We start from the raw sequence: 19,065 nt of genomic DNA, 5'->3' as shown, positions 1-19,065 counted from the left end.
TACATTCGGTATAAATGTGAGAATCTTTCTTCATTCAGAACTCTCTAGTCTAAATGATGCTGCCCGGAGCCTTTTAAAATCTTGGATCCATAGGTTGGGTGATGGTTACTTGAGCAGAGGGCCAGCGTTAACAGCAATCCATCGCAAATAGCTAACGGAAGAGGGTGCTGAATGATATCCCAGTGACGATAGCTGACAAAATACAGACTGAAGAGAGTTCTGCTATTAACTTTCATGAAACCAGGATTTCACTCGCTGTCTGTAAAACTTCCTCAGAACTGTGTTAAATCAGTGCTAAATTCTGTTCCCTTTCAGAGTTATTCCTATTGCAACCCTAGCAGAAAGGTGTAAGTTACATTGGAATATTGTTGAGATCTATCCCTGCATTTGAAGGATGTACACATAAATAGACCAAGTGGATAAGGAAATAGCTTTTATTGGACTTCCGTTGGTGAAAGTGACAAGTTTTCAAGCTTGCACAAAACTCTCAGTACCTTTCCTAGTCCTAAAGAAGAGCTCTCTCTGAACTGGAAAGCTCTTTTATTGGGCCAGCCTCTTTTGGTGAGAGACAAGGTATCAAGTACTGTGTATGAAAAGAAGATGCACTCTCTGCTCCCCAAAGCTTACAAAAGAAGTTCACAGATACCTACATTCTGTGCTACATCTACGCCTGTTGTGATTTCATGTAACCTAGAGGTGCAGGAAGAAGGTGGGACAGAATTTGGTCCTACAAATGACTGGCAATGTTATGGAAAACCTTTGAGCCAATAAATAAAGCAACTTTATGCAAATATTAATGGAGGCACCTTCCCACCAATTTGAAGTGTGTTGCCTAATTTCTACATTGAAAGTTGAGGTGAAACAAAAGCTTTTTCCTCATGTCAGTCATTTTGTTTTTACTCTTGTAACAGCTGTTGGGAGCCCTTCTTTGTACTCAACATCATTAGAATTCAATAAAGCAGCAAAAAAAATCATCCATCTTTTTATTAAAAGTGACAAAAGGCTTAAAAATCATCCCTGCTGTTGCCTCAGTTACCCAGTAATGTGGGCCTGAAATTTACCATCTTCCCAAAAAAAACCTCAGATCAGGTCCCCATTTAATGCTACACGAAAGAAACCTCCAGAAATGATTAGCTCCATTGGTTCATTAGCGATCATTGTTACTGAATGCTTCTGCTTTATGTTATGGGTCTTGGCTCTTGCATTTCTTTTAAAGTGTGTATTATGAAGGTTTAATTTTTGGTGATTACCTTTTTGTCTGTGCTGTGCTGAGCACACTTTATACGTTAGATTACAGCATTATGATTTACAGACATCCATTCTCTTTCTCACCCCAAAGGCTTTTGGATTCATGGCAGTAAGGGTACATCTAAACTACATCCTTCTTTTGAAAGAGGGATGTAAATTAGACATTTCAAAATTGCAAATGAAGCCGGGATTTGAATTTCCCATGCTTCATTTGCATAATTGGGTCACAGCGTTCTTTTGAAAAATGCTATTTGGAAAGTGAAACCGCGGTCTAGCTGCGGTTCTTTCGAAAAGAAAAGCCTTTTTCGAAAGATCCTGTACTCCTCAAAAAATGAGGTTTACATGATCTTTCGAAAAAGGCTTTTCTTTTTGAAAGAACCGCATCTTACATCTAGACCGCAGTTTCACTTTCCAAATAGTGTTTTTCGAAAGAACGCTGTGACACGATTATGCTAATAAAGTGTGGGAAATTCAAATCCCGGCTTCATTTGCAATTTCAATATGTCTAATTTACATCCCTCTTTCGAAAGAGAATGTAGTCTAGACATAGCCAAAGACACTATGGTTTGACTAGCGTGGGGATGCACAGAATACCAATGCATTTAAAAGTCTTTAAACTAGTTCTAAAACAGTGTGTAAAATGTCACATGAACAAATTAAAAAAAAAATACACCATGCACAACGATGCAAAGATTTTATTGGAATGACTTCCATACAGGGGCAGCCTGTCCATATAGGCAAACTAGGCTGTTGCCTAAGGCGCCAAGTTAAATGGGGCGCCAAATGGTGGCGCAATATCGAGGGGTTTGGAGGTAGGGGGTGCTGATTGCATTGTTCGCCTAGGGCGCCACTTGCTGGCAGCTAGTCTAGGGCTGCCCCTGCTTCCGTATGACTGCAGTACACTGGAGCAAAATAGCCAACCCAAAGAGGTGTATAAGAGTGTGTACTTTCTTTATATACAATTATTGAGTTAAATATGCCCTTTATGTAATGAATCTTTTATAACACCCGACCATTTATGGGAAGTTTTCAGAGCAGAGAGAGGTAACTAATGGGGTCTCTCAAGGGTCTGTCCTGGTACCAGTCCTATTCAACTTATTTATAAATGATCTGGAGAAAGGGGTAAACAGTGAGGTGGCAAAATTTGCAAATAACAAACTGCTCGAGCTAGTTATGACCAAAGCAGACTGTGAAGAACTTCAAAAAGATCTTACCAAACTAAGTGGCTGGGCAACAAAATGGCAAATGAAATTTAATGTTGATAAATGTAAAGTAATGAACATTGGAAAAAATAATCCCAACTATGCATACAATATAATGGCGGCTAATTTAGCTACAACTACTCAAGACAGAGATCTTGGAGTCATTATGGATAGTTCTCTGAAAACATCCACTCAGTGGGCAGCAGCAATCAAAAAAGCAAATAGAAAGTTAGGAAATCATTTAAAAAGGGATAGAGAATAAGACAGAGAATCTCTTATTGCCTCTATATAAAACCATGGTACGCCCCCATCTTGAATTCTGTGTAAAGATACGGTTGCCTCATCTCAAAAAAGATATTGTCATTGGAAAAGGTTCAGAAAAGGGCAACAAAAATTATTAGGGGTTTGGAATGGGTCCTATATGAAGGGAAATGGAAAAAGATGGGGACTTTTCAGCTTAGAAAAGAGGAGACATGGATATGATAGAGGTCTGTAAAATCGTGACTGGTGTGGAAAAAGTGAATAAGGAAAAGTTATTTACTTGTTCCCATAACATAAGAACTAGGGGTCACCAGATGAAATTAATAGGCAGCAGGTTTAAAACAAAAGGAAGTTTTACTTCCCTCAGTGCACAGTCAACCTGTGGAACTCCTTGCCAGAGGATGTTGTGAAGACCAGGACTTGAACAGGGTTAAAAAAGAATAGATAAATCCACAGAGATTGGATCCATCAATGGCTATTAGCCAGGATGGGTATGAATGGTGTCCCTAGTGTGGAAATGGATGACAGGAGAGGGATCACTTGAGGATTACCTGTTGTGTTCCCTTCTTCTGGGGCACCCAGCATTGGCCAATCTTGGCAGGCAGAGCCCTGGCTTAGTTGACCTTTGGTCTGACCCAGTCTGGCCGTTTTAATGTTCATTTTCTTATTCTTTCTCTCCCTGTCTTGTTTTTGATCTTTGGTTACCATTTTGTGGAAAAAGTAGACTAATTTGTGATGACACCCTCTCATTTGGATTCTAAACACTTGTTCTGTATAATAGTTTTTAAGGTGGCTTAATTTGTACCATGTGACCGAGGAATGATACTTACCCTTCACCAGTGTCTTTATATATTTCTAATAGTACGCTGTGGATGTTAGAGAGGAAAAATAAGAGTTAATATTTCTCATTCAGTTATGTTAAAAGGGAGAGTTATAAACAGAAAAAAATGCAATTGAAATATGAACAGGGTTTAATGCAGCTAACTTAAGAAAATTAATAAGCACAGAATAGGCATTTTAAGAGTTCCAAGCTGAGACTTTCTGTGTATCAGAAATGCAAACAAAGAACATGAAAGTTAGGTAACATGAAACCACTGAGTTATTAGTATCAGCATTTTTAAGAAAAAAATCAAAGTGACTATAATTTATATTCAGGCTGATATCCTATGAAGTCTGCAATGCAGACAGCATGTACATTAGCATCATAATAAAACCTGGCTCCCGGGAGGGGGTTGGCACTATTTGAATATCTTTGAAATGTTGCACATTCAGCCAGTGCTCTTTTCCTTCTTGCAATGACATTGTAGTAGGATCAAAACAATCTCGTGCTGCCCTGGGTGATGGAAGCCTGCAGAATGATGACCTCTAGGTTTTTAATTTACAGTCCTCAAAAGTATGTGCTTAGATGCTTTTTGGTACCAGTAGCAAGACAAGGTCCCAGCCTTGAGGAGCTGACAGTCTAATGACTCATAATAGGAAGAAGGTTGGAATAGGGGTGGGAGAGGAGGATGCGTATTATGCTATAGTGTCTCTCCTGTCTGAAAGCCAGTCCAGTGCAACCCAGGGAATGAAGGAGCTGGCCTACTGCTAACATCATTTGGGAAGATTTAAGAGAGATCCTGTAGTAGCAGTTCTGCTGTATTGAGCTGGATTTTCCAAATTGGCCACTTAGGAAACAAACATTAATTTGGGCAATTTAAGTTTTAACATGCTAATGGAGGGAGCATCTTGACCAGCAAGCACATGTTAAAACCAAACCTTGCTTCATCTACCTTAATATTCTATCCTTAACTAACCGGTTGCAGCGCATTGCTTTCCCAGGCAAAGGTGGCCATAGACTACAGATGCAAAATCAATTCATGCACACACACACACACACACACACACGGACAAAATCGGCACTGCAGGTGTAAAGCTGGCTGGTGAATGACCCATTTCCCTGCACAGCTTCTCAAGATTTCAAACTTTTTCATTCCACACTGGAATCATGACAGAAATGTCTCTTTATTTCAGACCGAAATCATCAGGTTTTCAATGTGGGTCTTTCAGGAGAGTTCACCGCAAAGCTCAGGGACCTTACCGTCAGCTGAACTTGATACGTTTCTGCAATATGTTTGGTTACGATAAACCAGCATTTTGTCGATTAAACTCTTTTGTTGGAAATGTTCTGACTAGCTGTACTAACGTGCACAATTACCTGCTTTGCATTCACTCAGCCTTCTTTACGGAAACCTCATTGGACTGTTGTGAGATTGAGTTTGTCAAGGTCTTTGAGAGGCCAGATGCTAAAGAGGTGCAAATTAATAGTCACAGTTGTTAAATGCAAGTGGGTTTCCCACTTGCACCTTGTCCCTAGCCACCAGGACTTTGTGCTGCTGCAAGTGTCCATCCACCAAAGTGAGGAAAGAGTTAATCTTCCAGCCCAATCTCCCTGGTAGTTAAGCAACAGCTCACTGAGCTTCTGGCTGGAGGGCTTTCTGGTTGCTGGGTAAGCAGTGTAGACTCAGGTTGATGCTGCCTGCTATCCAGCAACCCACAGCCTGAGCCCACCCACCTTCCTCCTGCAGATCTGTTCAGCAGCTCAGCAACATGGATCCCAGACAGCAAACAGCAAGAGGGAGGGCACACAGGCAGCATGGGCTGTGAAATGGGACAGGTATGGACCTGTTGCTTTGCATCCCTGAGCCCTTTCACAGCTGTCTTCACTTCCCTGCCGAAGCAGCAAGGACCAGGAGTCCTGTTGCTTCTCCTAAGGAATCCGACCTAAGTTTATCTCCTGTGCTGTAAACTCTGTGGGAAGTCAGTGGTTGTGTTAATGTCTGCAAAGTGTGGTGTGAGCGTGTGCATTGTGATCTGGGAGAAGCGTGATCGTTCTAAGAAAAGGGTTATGCTCTGAGATCCATCTTTTGCAAAGCAGCGATCGTGTTAGAAGCGGAGAACCTTATTTTGAGTGTGGACAGGATTTTTCAGCTGCAAACTTGCCAGCATCTGAAAGCTACAAGCAAGGACAGACTCTCATTCCTGTGAGAGAGAAAGGGAGTGCCAGAGCTTTTGCAGCGGAGAACTTGAAAAGGTGGGAACTGCCAATCCTCTCTGTTTTGCAAGGCTATTTAGCACTTGCTGACTTTAAATAGTTTGAAGTCTCTCAGCTGCTTTGTTTAGCTGAAATGCAAGAGTAAAGAGATGCATAAGAGTGTGTGATCATAAGGCACAGTGTATAGGGTGTACCTCTTCCCCAATGAGATGCTAGCTAATGATAGGGAACAGCTGTAGGAATTGGAAAATGTTAAGAACGTCTTTGCTTCTCTGAATCCCTGTGATCACAGCCTGCTGCTCTTCTTTCCTGGGTTGTGCTTGCGCCTGCTCTCGAACCCAAAACCAAATGGCAGAATAAGCATTCAGCTCCAGACCATCTTTACAAGCTCCCTGACATACAGGAAGACTGCTGCTCAGGTTGGTCCTATATATTTCCATGTGGATATACGAGAAATGCCAGGGAAGGTTCCGATTTAAATGTATTTGATGCAGGCATATATTGTGGGGTTTTTTAAATTCTGCATTTTTTGTCACGTTGCTGGAAAGAGAATCTCAGACAGTAAGTAGCCAGGTGTGGTGAAAAAGATCTTTTAGATTACTGAGCTCACCCCCTCTGAATCAGAGCCAGCTGATAAAAAGTGTCAGATACTTGAACCTAATCTTGGCTAGTTGCTGAGACCAATTTATGGCAAATCCTTTAGTGGTGCTTAAGAAAAGGTTAATTAAGGGAAGGAAGGAGCAGAATGGTTTGTGTGGGTCTCCTGTGGAACAGTGTGGCTTGTTTCACATTCCCATTGCTTTAGTCTTTCAAAAATGTGAAATTTTTTACCTCCTTTATCCATTGTGTTTTCACTTCACAATCATCCTGGTGCATGTGTTCTCAGTCTCCCTCTTCCAGTTTCGCTTCCTTTTTACAATATTTAGTTTTTCTTTTTCAAAGTGACACCAAATGCTTGGTCCTAGAGTGAAGATCTCCTGATGTTTCATTTGCAAGAGGCATTCAGAGGAGTAACATGATGGGAGTCCAGGACTCCCCCACTTCCACTGTGTGTAGTAGTATAGGTTGAACCGCTCTAATCCTGCACCCTCAGGACCTGACCGGTGCCAAATCAGAGAATTTGGGGTCAATTAGAGCTAAATAACAGCACAAAACACTGAGAGCCAGGACTTGAGCTGAGGCCCGGGAATAGGCACGTGAACTAGAGTAAAACTCCCCTGACTCGTTTCACTGCTGGCAGCTGACTGATGTGCCCAACTTATACCGCACGACAGGCAGAAAGAAAATTTGATTTGCAAACCCCACTGTGGCGCAGTGGTCTTCAGCCAGAAGTGGCCAGTGAGGCCGGCAGGGCCTTCCCACTCCTGGCATGCGATGGGGCGTGGGCTGCGCCCGAGGCCTGCACGTCCACATAAAAGACACAGCATAAAAAGCAGCCCCAGGGCAGTCCCTGAATTTGTGACGTGTCACCCGTGTGGCTGTTGGCAAGGCAAAGTTGTGGTGCTCCTGCAGCTGGCAGGAGGGAACGGCAAAGCGCAGTTTCTCCGCACTGGTTCCTCCCATGAGAACAGATGTTGGAAACCGGTGACCTCCGACTGTGTTAGCAGGTGAATGCCCACTCTGCGTAGCCTGATTGTCATTGGCATGGCAATAAGCCTGAGTCCACCAATCTTGTGCTTGTGAACTCCTCTTTTCCCAGGGAAATGGGGGAGTAATTGATCATCCAGGGACATAATCCTCCTCCATTAGCCTTGTGAGTCATCACTGAGGCGATGTCAGTGACAGGCTGAGGCTGCCTCTTCCTGCATTTCCTTCTGTGTTTATCCTCTTTAAAGCCCTTTCTCCACCGCAGAGCACCCGCCCCACGCAGCCTGGCTGTAAATGGCTGCGTTTCATAAGTGGTGCTCACCAGGAGTTCAGTGACGTGGGGGCAGCTACGAGAAGGTTGTCCTCCGAAGTGCTGCAGCAGTACTGAGCCGGTATCCCCCGTACCAGAGGCTCTGGGTGCAGAGGCGGCATTTCACCGCACACGGCTGCGGAGGTTAGATCTAACCTGGCAGGCAGGGTCGCTACTGCTGCCTGGCTCTATCCCAGAGGTGGCTGCATTATTGTGATGGGTAAACTGAGTCTGTGCAAACAGTTGGCAGATCCGTCGGGGGGAGAGGGCGTGGTTGCGGGAGGCTGTCGGATAGCACGGTGCAGAGGACTTGTGGGCGGATGGACACTAGAGCGGTTTAGTTATTTCCACTTTCACCAGTAGCACAGAGGCCTGTTGGCCAGGCCTCTTCACTGTAGCCAGAGATGGGGGGGGAGGGGTGAGAGCTGAGTGGAGGGACTCTATGCCGGCCTGTGTGGAAGGTCAGTTTGGGGGTCTGTCCATGGAAAGGGCCACGCCTCCAGTATCCCACGTGACTCCTGCAAGCAGTGTGGAGTGTCTGGCAACTATTTTAGCCTCACCCCTGGGCTGGGAGGTGGCCCTTGGCCAGCACAGCCTCTCTGCATCATCCCCTTCCCCTGCAAATCCCAAATGCCCTGACATGGTGCCAGGGGAACTGAACCCAGTGAGTCTGGTGCCGGGGCCCATGTGTTCCAAGGCTGCAAGGCCAGCCCAGGGAGCAGCGTCTCCATCTGGGGAGCCCGGCACTGCCTGGCTTGCAGGCGTGTGCGTCCTGGTCCCGGTTCCTTGTTCAAAGGCCTGCAGGGCGCTGCAAGGGAGGGTTTTCTGGCCAGGACAGGGTGAATCTGGGCAGGTCTCTGCAATGTGCTTATGTGACCCACGGCAAGCAGAGGAAGGGTGCCCATCAGCATGGCGTCTGGGCACAGAGCGAGACATCGACATCTGCCAAGGGCAAGTGTGTAGAGTTGCCAGACGGTTCAGAAAAAATACCCAACAGCAACAACAAAACCACGCCAGGAAAAAGTTTGGGGGGGAAGCTCCCCTGCGGAACCTGGTAAGCACTAGTGCTGCCAGGCTGCCTCCGTATTTAAAAAAAAATCTGAGAGTACCAGGCATTTCAGGTGTCCGGTATTTTCTGAATTTTTTTACCACACTGGAGGCAAAAATACCGAACTGTCCAGTTCAATACCGGACACCTGGCAACCCTACGAACGTGCGAGGGCAGGAACGAGGGGTGAGAAAACAAGAGGGTGGGGGACGGGGTGGGGTCTTGCCATGCGGCTGGGCTCACATCCAGCGTGTCCATGTCTTTCAGGTGCTCGTCAGAGCCGTGAGGCCGGAGCCATGGAGACTGTGGCTCTCTACGTGCTTGTTTCTGGTGTGATACAGAACTGCTACTTGGGGAGCAGCCAGGGCCGTGCGGAGCTGGGTAAGTGATGGGGAAGCTCCTGCCCCTTGGAGCTCTCACAACGCTGCAGCAGGCGGCCTGCCATGGTGTGACGTAGTGGGGGTAATTGCTGGGCTGTGGTGACCCCTGCTGTCTGGAGCAAGACCCAGCAGGGAAAACCTGGCTAGGCAGAGATAAGGCCAAACTGGTTGAACCAGTGGCCAGACACCCCCCATGGAGAGGAACAAAGGAAGGTGGAATGCTGCCCTGACTGCGGGGGCAGGGCTGGAGGGGAGTTTAGTTAGACTGTGGAAGAGCATGGAGGAGAGCCTAGGGGAAGGGGCTGGAGTTTAGGGGCCCAGTCTCCCCCATCTCAAGGGGGCCTGAGGCATCCTAGCCCAGTTCCTGTAACCAGATTACATCTGTGCTGCGCTGTGCTGGAGGAGCAATAAACCACCCTCAATTCCACTGGCTGGTGCAGTCTGTTTGTGCCATTTCGGGGTGCAGGAGACGGGGAACCCCCAACGCGCCGTCACACTGGTGTCAGGAGTGGGATCCACGGCACCCCGTGGATGAAGCTTCCAGCGGCGAGCGACAAGGCGCAGTAGAAGCAAGAGCCCTGGAGCCAGGCGTGCTGGAGACAGAGCGAAGCGGTTCCTGGGAATCGTGGGGCGCTGCAGCACTAGACTGGTGAGTCTGCACCGAGGGGCCCAGCGGGCAGATGGCCTACGCCCGACTCTTGAAGGCAGAGCTGGTGGGGCTGTGCAGAGAGAGGGGCTTGCCTGTGCAGAAAGCAACCAAGGCCCAGCTGATTGCTCAGCTAGAAGAGAACGACCAGCCACAGGGCCAGGATCTTGTCCCCAGGGGAAGCAGCCAGACCCCCCCTGAGAGTGTGTCAGGCTCAGAGAGGGGGAGGAGCGCTGGAACCCACAGGAGAGATGAGACAGCTTCCCCCAGGAGGCCTGCAAGCTGCAGCCCATCTAGGGCAGGGGCCAGCCAAGCAGAGCTGCGGCGGCTGGAGATCCAGCTGCGGATCAAGGAATTGGAAGTAGAGGACCGAGAGAGGGACCGCCAGGACCGAGAAAGGGAGCGCCAAGATCGAGAGAGGCAGCGGCAGCATGAGCTGGCCATGGCAGAGCGGAGAACCGGCGGGGCACCGGCTGCGCCAAGTGCGGATGGGCCCCAGGGTCCCAGGACTGCCAGATGCTTGGAGAGGCCCGTGGTGGCCCAATTGAAGGACATGGGTGACATAGACGGGTTCCTCAGTGCCTTTGAGAGGGCCTGTGGACTGCAACGGGTTCCCCCAGCTGACTGGCTGCAGGAGCTCATCCCCGCACTGAGCCAGGAGGCGGCCGGAGTGCTCAGTCAGCTGGAGGACCTACAGCCCGGGGATTACAACCGAGTCAAGGAGGCCCTGCTGCACAAGTTCGGGCTGACCCCCGAGATGTACAGGAAGAAGTTCCGGGGGGTACAGAAAGGGCCACGGGAGACCTATGTGGATCTGGCCTCCCGCCTGGCGCAATACTGCCGCAAGTGGGTGTCTGGAGTCGGAGCCCAGACCGCAGAGGAGCTGCTCAAGCTGGTCATGATGGAGCAGTTCTATGAAGCGTGCCCACCCAAACTGAGGCTGTGGCTCAAGGACCGGAGACCAGAGAACCCCCAGGAGGCCGGGAGGCTGGCGGATGAGTTCACGGAGAGCCGGTCCGGGTGTGAACGGGAGTCCCGGAGAGAAAGGGAACCGCGCAGAGACCGGATCTCGGCTGAGCGACGGAGGGAGTCAACTACGGGGCGAGACCAAGGAACAGGTCGTCTGCGCCCCAGAGAACCAGCCAGGGCCTGGACAGAGACAGCCCAAAGCCTAACTTGCCAGCGCTGTGGGCAAAAAGGCCACAAGAGGGCTCAGTGCACCAGGTCCCGGGACCGGGGACTTTCCAGGGTTAACTGGCTGGGGCGGGAGGAAGGGCAGGCTGCCCCAGAGGCAGGGGCTGGCAGGCAAACCTCAGCTCAGAGAGAGGGGAAGGATGCTCAGTGCACCTCCCCTGGGAGGTCTGATTCTCAGGAGGCGGATTTCTCCGTGTACCGGGTGGGGGCAGGACGGCCCCTGCGGAGCGAGTGCCTCATACCCCTGGAGGTGGATGGTAGGAAGGTGACGGGCTTCTGGGACACGGGGGCGGAGGTGACTCTGGCCCGATCCGACATAGTGGCCCAGGAGCGGATACTACCCCACGTGCAGCTGACCCTGAAGGGCATAGACGGGTCCCCGTTTAAGGTGCCTGTAGCCAGGGTGCATCTGAAATGGGGGGCCAAGGAGGGCCTCAAGGAAGTGGGGGTGCACCCGCACTTGCCCACCGAGGTGCTGATGGGGAATGACCTAGAGGAGTGGCCCCATGGATCCCAGCGGGCTCTAGTCCCTACCCGGAGCCAGAGCCAGCGGGGGGCCGACAACGTGGGTCCAGGGAAGGACTCCTGGCAGCGTCCTCAGGGTCCCATCCCAGTGGACACGGGGTCCAGCCAGGCTGGGACTCCGGACCTAGGCAGAGGTGGGGGACAGATCCCGATCCCTGCCTCAGCAGCTGAATTCCAGGCTGAGGTGCAGGCAGACCCCTCCTTGCAGAGGCTGAGGGACCAGGCTGGCCTCCATGCAGCTCAGCCCTGGGGGAGAGGTGGCCAGGAGAGATTCCTGCGGGCGCGTGGGCTCCTGTTCCGTGAGTGGCTCCCCCCCAGGAAGGCGAGGGCATGGGGTGTCCAGCGGCAGCTGGTCGTCCCCCGAAAGTATCACCTCAAGCTGCTGTATTTGGCCCACGATGTCCCCGTTGGGGGCCACCGGGGGATCCGGAGCACCCGGCGGAGGCTGCTCCAGCACTTCTATTGGCCGGGAATCTTTACAGCCGTGCAGCGGTACTGCCGGCCCTGTGACTCCTGCCAGAGGGGCGGGAAGGCCCAAGACAGGAGGAAAGCGGCTTGGGGGTCTCTACCCCAGATAGACCCTCTGGGCTTGCTGAGAGAGTTATGGGAGGGGAAGACCTCCCTGGATGGAGCATCGGGGGTGGAAGCCGCCCTGGCTGTCCAGAGAAGGCTCACTGGGCTCATGGCCCCGGCCCGAGAGACCCTGGCCAGAGATCAAGGCCAGCGGAAGGGTGGGTGTGACCCCCGAGGACAGGCCTGCGCCAGTCGCCCTGGAGCGGGGCGGCGAGTGGACAGAGGGAAGCCAGCTCATGCGGGGCCTTGCCACGGCCGGCCCGAGTCAAGGGGAGCACCCATGTCCCCGGGGGCGGGTTCCCACGCAGAGGAACCGAACTTCCCTAGGTCACGAGCGGAGTGACCCTGCTCAGTTCGCTCTCGGAGGGGGGAGAACTGTGACGTAGTGGGGGTAATTGCTGGGCTGTGGTGACCCCTGCTGTCTGGAGCAAGACCCAGCAGGGAAAACCTCGCTAGGCAGAGATAAGGCCAAACTGGTTGAACCAGTGGCCAGACACCCCCCATGGAGAGGAACAAAGGAAGGTGGAATGCTGCCCTGACTGCGGGGGCAGGGCTGGAGGGGAGTTTAGTTAGACTGTGGAAGAGCATGGAGGAGAGCCTAGGGGAAGGGGCTGGAGTTTAGGGGCCCAGTCTCCCCCATCTCAAGGGGGCCTGAGGCATCCTAGCCCAGTTCCTGTAACCAGATTACATCTGTGCTGCGCTGTGCTGGAGGAGCAATAAACCACCCTCAATTCCACTGGCTGGTGCAGTCTGTTTGTGCCATTTCGGGGTGCAGGAGACGGGGAACCCCCAACGCGCCGTCACACATGGCCGTAATCAAGTCCCTGGAGGAGGCCGGATGGGTCCGCTGAGACAGACGCTTCCCCACTTGGCAGCAGGAGGCAGCTGGGCTGGCTGAGGTTGGCGTTACACTGGGCCATGCTCTGCCCAGGGGAAATGGGGCCATGCTGAGGTAGCACAGGGTGTGCGCCAGGTGCAGAGGCCCAGGCAGCACCCCCCAGGCCTGCCCACTGCCAGCATAGCCAATGCACCTTGTGCTTTGCAGCTCAGCCGGGCCGATGCCAGAGGAGAGGGCCAGTCTGCCTAGGCCCCCCCAGCAAAGCAAGCATGGCAGCTCACATGAGGGGAGCCGGGGCCCCACCGCAGCCTGGCCCACACTCGGGAGCCTGAGTGTGTCGTGGGTGCCACGAGCATCCTCCTGCCCAGCATCCTCCAGGCCACAGGTGCTGCCCACCTCCCCCCGCCTCCTCCTGAGCCGCATCCCCATGTGCTGGAGGCATCAGCCCTCAGCTCCTTCAGGGCTTGTGGGACATAAGCCTCCTGCTGGCCCGAGCGTGTCTGGGCCTCGCTTACCTCTTCCCAATGTTCCCGCTACGGGGTTTTCCATCCATGTGCGGAATACATTTTGTTCGGTGCGCTGAGCATGTGCAGATGGGCACTGCCAATAGAAACATACGCGGCCAGCTGTGGGCGCCCTGCTGATCAGCTGGGCAGCACCTGACTCTCTCCTGCATGGCTGCCCAAGCGCTCAGCTTCCAGGGAACACTGTCTCTTACCCTTGGAGACACTGTCAGGAGCAGCTGCTCTCCCTCCCCCCCCCCCCCCGCCCCTTTGCAGCTCACATGTCCCCCCCAGGGGCTCCCTCAGCCCTGGCCAGTCAGGCCGTCTCACGCTGCAGGTAATTGCCCCCATCCACCCTGACGGGGGGGCTCAGGGCCCCTGTTGGCTCCCTGGAGACAGTTCTCCCCCAGGGGCCGCTCCGGAACAGACCCTCTCTCTGCACCGCCCTCCCCATCCATCAAAGGTTCTGGCTGGTGTTTCCCCAACCATCCTGCCAGGCCTCTAGCATCAGGGTAGCGCTTCCCTCTGTCCCCAGGGTTCAGTTCCTCCACCCCGAGGAGGGCCGTGCCCACAGGAGAGGGTTCTGCCCTGCCATTGCCCTCCGAAGAGGATGGTCAAGGAAGTGGTGCTGCAGCCCCAGCCGGAAGCGCCTCCCCGTGGCCACGTGGAGCGACCGAGGATCCCTCAGGGACCTGGGACAAGGGAATGGCAGCTCGCAACGGGAGCAGAAGGCATTCTGTGTCCTCCGGGAATGGTAGCGGGGTGCGATTGTCCACGCCGGGGGACCAGGGCAATGCCACCAGCTCTCCACTCACGACAGCCAGGTAACACACCGAGGTCAGCTGCTCCTGGCTCTTCCACGTCATTGTGCCGATCTACGGCCCAGCCCCACAGTGCGAGCGAGGGGCCCCCATGCCTTTGTGGCCCTGGGCCAAACCGCTGTCCCTTTGCAGGCAGAAATCTCCCCCCGCTTCCGACTGGCTGCCTGTCCTGGAGAAGGAAGACATCCCGGTGGTCGTGGGCGTCTCTGTGTCTCTGGCTCTAATACTCATTGCCATGGGGGTGTATTCGTTCCGCCAGAAGAGAGAGGCCACCAAAGGCCAGCGTACCTGTGAGTATTTCGGCCCTGGTACCCGAAAGGCAGCACGTTCTCCAGGGTAGGCCGACCCCGTAGACCGGAGGGATCGGAGCAGCGTTGCCGACTCCGGGGGTAGCTGTCCTGCTCCCACTCCGGCTGGTGCTTTGGGACGTCACTCTGGCGTTGGTTGCCCTGGCCGCCTGGATACAGCAGGTTCAGGTTATGGATGTGAAGGGTTAACCAGTATGCACTGTCTGACCCGGTACCGGAGCAGCCCCCCCACCTGTGGTGCGACTGGGCAGGCCGGTTAATCAGTAACCCAGTAACACTTTACACGAGATTTTACATCCCTAGTTCAGAGGCAGGGGCAGGTGTGACTAGGGCCAGTGAGAGCTCAAGTGGGGTGTGGGTTTAGGAGGAGGGGAAGGGGGAGAGTTAGCGTTTGTGGCAGGGGAGGGTTGCCTGTCCATGGGTGAATCCAAAGTGGAGATGGGGCCCATCGCAGGGCCCCGGAGCTGAGCAGCCGCAGCCCCCGGGGACGTTCAGTTCTTGATCTGTACGTCTTAGCTGGCTCATCTCTGCCATGGGCCAGAACCAACCCCTGATCCTTCAGGACCTTTGGAGCCAGGTCTTAGCTCTGAACGCTGGTGACAGATGTGGGCGTGCACAGCCAGTATGCAGCCTGCCCCCGCGCTCCGCCTGCCAAGGGGGCAACGCCCCAGGCGGAGAGACACCAGAATAAGAGCCGTGTGTCAAGGGGCGGGAAGGGACTTCCTTAAAGCCACTGACACCCTGATTCCGCGTTTCTCCTCTCCGTGATCACAGGAGACGTGTGCAGAGTCTGGGTCTCCCGAGGGCCTGAGAGAACCCTTCAGACCACGTCTCTCCAGCGCTCAGAGGTGCTGGTGCCGGGTGTTTTGCGGTGCTCATTGCAGTCCCGGGAGTAGTCGCTGGCCTGTTAGGACTGATGCACTGTCCCTCCCAGCTGGCTCTGCCTTTGCACCTTGCCACGTGGCTGAATCAGCACCCTTGCTTCTTCCCGCAGCTCCTCAAAGCCCCTCTGAATCTCGGCGAAGGAGACGTTACTTGGAAGTGGACATGGCCCACGAGAACAGGCGAGTTTGCCCTGCCGCAAACGCAACGGGCTTGTGAAGCGACGAGGCTGGGCGTGGCGTCCGGTTCCGTGTCCTCGCAGCAAAAGGCCGGTGCTCAGGCGCCACGGAACGTTCCGTGCCAGCTGCTTCGGGCTCGTGTGGGGAGGGGCCCGCTCAGAACGGAGGGACGAGATTTTCCCACGTTCGTTTTACTCTGCAGTTGAATCTCTGCGGCGCCTCATGCAACATATTTCAGTGGGGGCAGGGAGGGATGGGGTTGATTGGCAGGTGGTGAGCTCTGCTACCTGGATCGAAAGGCTGAGAACCGGGTGAATTGCTGAGACTGGCTTTCACCGAAAACACCAGCCCGCTGCCCCCCATGCCTGACACCTCTCTGACCCCCAGGGCTTTCGAAGTCGAATGTGCTGTTGACACCGTGGAGCAGACTCGGGCCCCAACCAGCTCTTCCCCCAGCCTGCCACACGCCGACCCCACCCCTCCTGCAGAGACGGCTGGGCGCCGAGAGAAACCCGAAGATGTTGCTGCTAACGAGACTCTGCAGACAGCACAGGCCAGGGCAGTGGTAAGGTGGCTGTTCCCCCTCGTTAAAGCTTTCCGAGCCCCCACCCAGCAGCACTGCACCGCGATCCCTGCCTCTGTCTCCAACCCAGGCACTCACAATATGGCGTGTGGTCCTGGGGCACCTTAGAGACCAACAAAAATCGATTTTGTGGGCAAAACCCACTTCTTCAGGTGCACTGGAAAAGAACAGGAACCCGGAGTTTAGGTTCTCCCTTTTTTTCTCCACTCTGCTCATCTCAGGAAGTGGGTTTTGCCCATGAAAGCTCATGATTATCTATCTATCTATCTATCTATCTATCTATCTATCTATCTATCTATCTATCTATCTATCTATCTATCTATCTATCTATCTATCTATCTATCTATCTATCTATCTATCTATCCCCATACATCCCCTTTATCTCTCTCTCTCTCCATACACCTCCCCTTTCTCTCTCTTTCCCCATACACTTCCCCTCTCTCGCTCTCTCTATCCCTATACACCACCTCTGTCTGTCTATATGCTTGTTAGTCTCTAAGGAACAACTCATTTTTGTTTTCGTTTTTGGGGGCTTTTTTAGAAAAAGAAGGGAGAGATTTAAAAAAAAATCCCTGTCAATTGCAGTGCCAGTGCTAATGAGGCTAATTGAGTGGGCTGGACGTGTCCCATACTTTGCTTATGGGACACTTCCAACCTACTCAATTAGCCTCATTACCTCTGGCACTGCAACCGACAGGGACTTTCCCCCCCCGCTCTCCCTTCTTTTTCTGTTATATAGTCCAGGTTCCTGTATTTTTCCACCCCAGAGGAAGTGGGTTTTGCAGCTCATGATACTCTGTCTATTTGTGTCAGTCTCTAAGGCGCTACAGGACTCCTCGCTGCTTTTAAAGTTACAGATTCACAATCCTGCTCCTCTGAGACTTTCTCACAACCCTGCCTGTGAACTGCCCTCTCTCCCAGCCTCTTTGCAATAGAGCTTCCCGGTCTGTCAGCCGCGCATTTGCCAGTCGGGTGATGCCGTGTTGAATCCCTGTGGCTCATGACTGGCGGCAGAGGTGGCTGGGGTGGCTCCTTTGACGTCCGTGAAGCGAGGCCGCTCTCAGCAGCCAGGAGTCTTGTGCAGTATCTTTAATATGCCATATTTACTGCGTGGATAAGCTTCTGACCCATCCCGTCTCTCTCGTCTGTGTCTCAAGCTGGCGGATGTCCCCTGCCCCTCACTGTGCCCTCTGGGCTCAGGGCTGCGTCCCGTGTCCCCCGCAGAACAATTCTCGCATTGTTTGGGAATTGCCGGAGGGGAGCCCAGCTCTCGTCTTGTTCTCTGCGCCTTGTGACGCGCCTGTTGCTGCCTTCCAGGATGCCCCGCTGTCCCTGCAGCATGAGCCTGCGCATCAGGAGGGACACCCACACCCTCTCAACACCGCACCCTCTTCGGTGCCCCCGCAGTGCAGCAGTGCCAGGCCCAGGGAGTCTGGCGCAAGGGCCCCTGCCATGTGCTCCACCGCCTCTCCGGCTCTCCAGCGCCTCGGCACCGCGCTGTGTTTCCACGGGCTTGAGCCGCTGCTGCGGAGCATCGGCGGGGAGGCCGGCGGGAATCAAGGCCAAGTTCCTGCAGCGGGCCTGGTGGAAGGCTCCCCTCCTGGAGCTCAGTCCCGCTCTGGGACAGCCAGGATGTCTGTTACAGTGGAAATCCACCTCTGCCCAGAGATGTGCTCAGCCCCGGCAGCCGCTCGGAACGTCGCCGATTCACCGCGCCCAGAGGCAGCGTCCCAGCCGCCGGCATCGCCGGGCAGCCCCAGTATGTGAGCGCCGTGGCCACTGCGTCCGTGGCCGTATTTCGGATTGCCGGTGCTCGGCGGAGGGCAGGTGTCTGGCTGGGCAGCCTTGGAAACCCAGAGTGGGGGCTGCAGCAGCGTGCCAGGGCTCTGCCTGAAATGGATCATTGGGTGGACAAATTACCTGTCCCTTTGGGTTTGTGTGTACCAGTGCACTGAGCCAGAGGGGGCCAGGTCGACTGCCAGGCCAGAGGGGGCATTTGAACCTCGCGGTATGGGTATGACCGGTCATTAAAGAGCAAAGCCAGGGCCAAATGACCAAATTCCACCTGGGGTCATTTTCTGCGCTCCTAACTTCCCACTGCAGTTTATGCCTCATGTCCTGTTCCAAGCTGTTGTGTGGGGTTGCTGTGTGCTGTGAAACTATTGCTTTGTTCCATCCCAGAGGAGGCTGCATTTACTGCACAGTGTCTAAGCCGGCTGCTGTGACAGGGAATTCCGTCTCTTGTGTCCTCTTGTGCACCCTTCTGACTTTCACAGGGCCCGGGAGTTTTTTGTGACTGGATTAAAACAGACCCAGTGAAGTCTCGAAGTGAACAAAACAGCTCTTCTCTGGCAGATCGGGGCCAGGAGCAGCCGCCTGCCCGGATGTTTGGGGCTCAGAAGTGGGTCGGAATATTCTACTGTGTATATGGCTGTTTGTTCGACCAGGTCTTGCTTACCATGGCTCTTGTGTCTTTGGCTCTCCCGATGTTTCCTCATCTGCTCCTGTCACTAGCTTTGGAATCGCTTTCCTCTGTGCTACGTCCCTCCAAACCCCCCAGCCACGGATTGTCCACCGGAAATAGTAAGAGATCTCCCAAGCCATTGACTCTGGAGCGGTGGTGACTCTGGGAGGCAGGGCTGGGCTTTGTGTGCCGTGGCGCCGTGTGTCGGTAGAGTCACAAGGAGGGAGTGGGACGCTCTGGGCTTGCGGTATGAATTGAGGGCTGTTCCGAGCCTCTTGTGTTACAGGGCAGGCTGCAAAGTGTCCGGGGAGCCCCCAGGGAAGGACATGGCGAAAGCCGAGGCAAACCCTGCCGTGCCGTGTGGCTGATGCGTATGATGGAATGGACGACGTGCATTGAACCCCCCAGGGGGCACGCGTCTGGTGTGGAGACGTGTGAAATTGTGACTGACTGGAGATCTTGTTCTGTGGTGCGGATGC

At 53.4% G+C, this 19,065-nt stretch overlaps 1 protein-coding gene across 1 annotated transcript; it reads left to right on the top strand.

Annotated features, from left to right (window-relative positions):
• The first annotated feature begins 5,816 nt into the window (after positions 1–5,816).
• On the top strand, positions 5,817–17,889 carry LOC102449439 (uncharacterized). Its single transcript, XM_075906032.1, has 7 exons — positions 5,817–6,164; positions 8,958–9,071; positions 13,885–14,173; positions 14,303–14,460; positions 15,473–15,542; positions 15,927–16,104; positions 17,440–17,889. Exons 2-7 carry the CDS (start codon positions 8,987–8,989, stop codon positions 17,887–17,889), a joined length of 1,230 nt encoding a protein of 409 aa, XP_075762147.1. The 5' UTR covers positions 5,817–6,164; positions 8,958–8,986.
• The last annotated feature ends 1,176 nt before the right edge of the window (positions 17,890–19,065 follow it).

The sequence above is a fragment of the Pelodiscus sinensis genome, chromosome 22 (assembly GCF_049634645.1).
Source record: "Pelodiscus sinensis isolate JC-2024 chromosome 22, ASM4963464v1, whole genome shotgun sequence".
In the NCBI taxonomy this organism is placed as follows: Eukaryota; Metazoa; Chordata; order Testudines; family Trionychidae; genus Pelodiscus; species Pelodiscus sinensis.
This window is presented reverse-complemented; position numbering and strand designations above follow the sequence as displayed.